At 37.4% G+C, this 2,857-nt stretch overlaps 1 protein-coding gene across 1 annotated transcript; it reads right to left on the bottom strand.

Annotated features, from left to right (window-relative positions):
- Positions 1–618: 618 nt before the first annotated feature.
- LOC131158654 (uncharacterized) lies at positions 619–2,557 on the bottom strand. Its single transcript, XM_058113523.1, has 2 exons — positions 2,505–2,557; positions 619–1,625 (listed from the first exon to the last, which is right to left on the bottom strand). Exon 2 carries the CDS (start codon positions 1,558–1,560, stop codon positions 619–621), a length of 942 nt encoding a protein of 313 aa, XP_057969506.1. The 5' UTR covers positions 1,561–1,625; positions 2,505–2,557.
- Between the last annotated feature and the right edge of the window lie 300 nt (positions 2,558–2,857).

Below are 2,857 nucleotides of genomic sequence, written 5' to 3'. Positions count from 1 at the left end.
AAAAGAAAAAAAATAGAAAAGAAAAAGGTCAATGCAATGTTTTAATACAATTTGTTCAAATCCGCACAAATGCAAATTTAAGTTCCAAATTCCCTACTCCAAAACATGAGATAAAAGAAAATTTTGTGGCAATGACAGGATTTAAGGGTAGGATTGTAATTGGGGTGCCCTTTCAGAGCATTTTCAAATAATAATAATTATATTATTATTACTATTATTATTATTATTATCATTATTATTGTTATTATTATTATTATTATAAATGGGGCTAGTATATTAAATTATTGTCATTAATGATGTCAACTATAATGAAGAAGGGGATAATAGTTGAAGACTATTGAAGAAGGGAACAGCTGGAAACACAAATGCAATGCTAGGCAGTAAAAAAAAAAAAAAATTGAACAAAATCCCTATAGTTCAACAACAAAGTAATTCAAATAATGGTTTGTTTAATCCAGCTAATGAAATAAGCTGAAAAATGCTTTGACGCAAAAAGTTTTAGAGCTAGAGCCCCTAACATTTGACAATGCCATTCATGAAAATTCCACCTGCTAGAATACATGCACAAATTCAAAAAATTCCATTAGAAAATACGAACTAAATCAGTCAAAACTTCAATTAGGATCGAGTAGAGGAAGAAGAAGAGACCAGATTGGAATGTTTGGGTACAAATTTCCGTGCCCAAACATGCTTCCCGTTAATAGTGAACTTCACCTTGCTCATGCCATGGAGAATCACATCAAGGGTGGGAGCAGAGCTGAACACAATGCGAGCAAACAAGGCTTGTTCATTTGGCATCACTTCTTGCATGTGTAGAGACTCTATGCAGTTCCCATAAGTCCTGGTGAAGAACTCCCTAATCTCCCATTCAAACACAGGGTAACCCTTAGAAAATGTCACAAACATGGTCCTGTCATCTGATGAAATCCCACTTTGATCCAAACCCATCCCTCTTCCGAAACCAACTTGAGTCGAAAAACCAGGCTGAAACTGCAACCCTAAGGATTGGTACTGAAAGCTAGCTGCTGCAGGCAAAGGAGATGCCACATCCATCGGCTGTTTCATGTTGTTTATGAAAGATGTTTTGTCTCTCTGCATAACCTGCTGCATTATGTCTGCAAGCACTCTAAGACAAACTTCATTAAAGATCTTTGCAATCCCCTGGGCGACCTGCTCCCGGTGCTCGTGGAAGAATTTGGGGGGCATCTCCCTCTTCATGAGGCTTTGGGTCAACGGCATATCGTGGATTTCGATTGGTGAGGTCATCATGGAATCAGAGCTGGCGATTGAAATGAGGAAAGTTACGGCCTCATCTGCAAGTCCATTTACTAGTGTGTGTGGCAAGGACAACATTTTCTTCACTATCACATTGTTGAGGTCTGCTCTCTCCAGCCAGAGCCACAGGGCCATGATCTGTAGGGACTCGAAGGGGTTCCGGGAGAGGATTGTGACCAAAAGGGTGTACAGCTTTCTGTCTATTGTATGGAATTGGTGCAGCTCTTCTTGAGAAATAAAAGGAAGAATGGTAGCACTAGCTGAACTGCTCAGAGAATTAGCCATGATCAGCAGTGTATGTGTGGATGCAATTCTGGGTAGAAGCTCCCCAAAATGGTATGAGCGGGGTCCTGCTTGGATAAAACGGCAATTTTGTTATTGTGTTGGCTGTCATTGTTGTTAATTTAAGATGAAATAGAAATGTTTAATTGGTTCAAGTAACTGAAGATGTGTAATTAGAATGCAAGGAAATGTAAGATATAATACTCAAACAAGGGTCAAGAAGATCTCCTCTTGAAATTATCAATAATCTTTCAAGATGTGCTAAACCAAACGAAATGCACCCATAAATAAATAAGTGAAAAGGGGACATTTTGCGAAAGTAAATGCGACAAAAAGTGACATTCATTGCAAAATAATGATACGCATAATACGACAACCGAACTAATAAAGTTTTGTCGTTTACGATCATGCCCTTCGTAGTCTTTTGAGACATTGCTAATCCAAATGCATCCCCACAGACAACAGTAATTAAGAGTAAAAACGATGGTTTATGGAAGTACTAAGAAAAGTGACGACATTTGTCGTAAAGCCACGGAGCACATAACATGACAACTGAACTAGTAATTTTTTTATTGTTTCATATTTTTGACATGATCCGTATATATCCAGTAAGCACCAACATTAATTGGGAGGTGAGAAGAGTTACAATCCTGCCGTGTGCATATACAGGCAAAATGGGGAAAAGGAAAAACAGGAAAAAAGCAAAGGAAAAGAGAACACCTTACCTCCACAGATAAGACCAACCTTGTTTAATCTGAATAAAAATGCACTTTCAAAAGAATATTTGGAACTCAAACATGGCTGCAAAAAATTATAACATATATATATATACACACATTTATATAAAATAAAGATAAGCACACAAACACACACACACATATACATGCATATATATATATATATCTAGAGAGAGAGAGAGAGAGAGAGAGAGAGAGATGGAAAAAGACCTAGGAATTGAAGAGAAGCAGGCTTGAAGGAAGGCTAGCTTGTGCTGTTATAGTAATTTTCAGCCACCAGAAGGACAGTGACGGCGACTCTTCTTTTCTTCCCTAAGAAACTGCAGAGCCGAATTGAAGAAGCCTACACAGTATATATCCGCTGCGACACATGCAGCCTCATATGTATCTAAGAGATTAATCAGAAGTAACCTGGAGTCGATCTGTCTCTTCCATCAATGTTCTTTTTTTCTTTTTCTTTTTTTTTTTCGTTTTTAGTTATTAATACACATATGACAAGAAGTTATTGCCGTTTTTGATTAATTTTGAGGAAGAAACCAGTTATGGTAAGGTTGAATTAATGT

The sequence above is a fragment of the Malania oleifera genome, chromosome 6 (genome assembly GCF_029873635.1).
Source record: "Malania oleifera isolate guangnan ecotype guangnan chromosome 6, ASM2987363v1, whole genome shotgun sequence".
Taxonomy (NCBI): domain Eukaryota; kingdom Viridiplantae; phylum Streptophyta; class Magnoliopsida; order Santalales; family Ximeniaceae; genus Malania; species Malania oleifera.
Note: the sequence above shows the minus strand (reverse complement) of the source record. Positions and strands in the feature narration are given on the sequence as shown.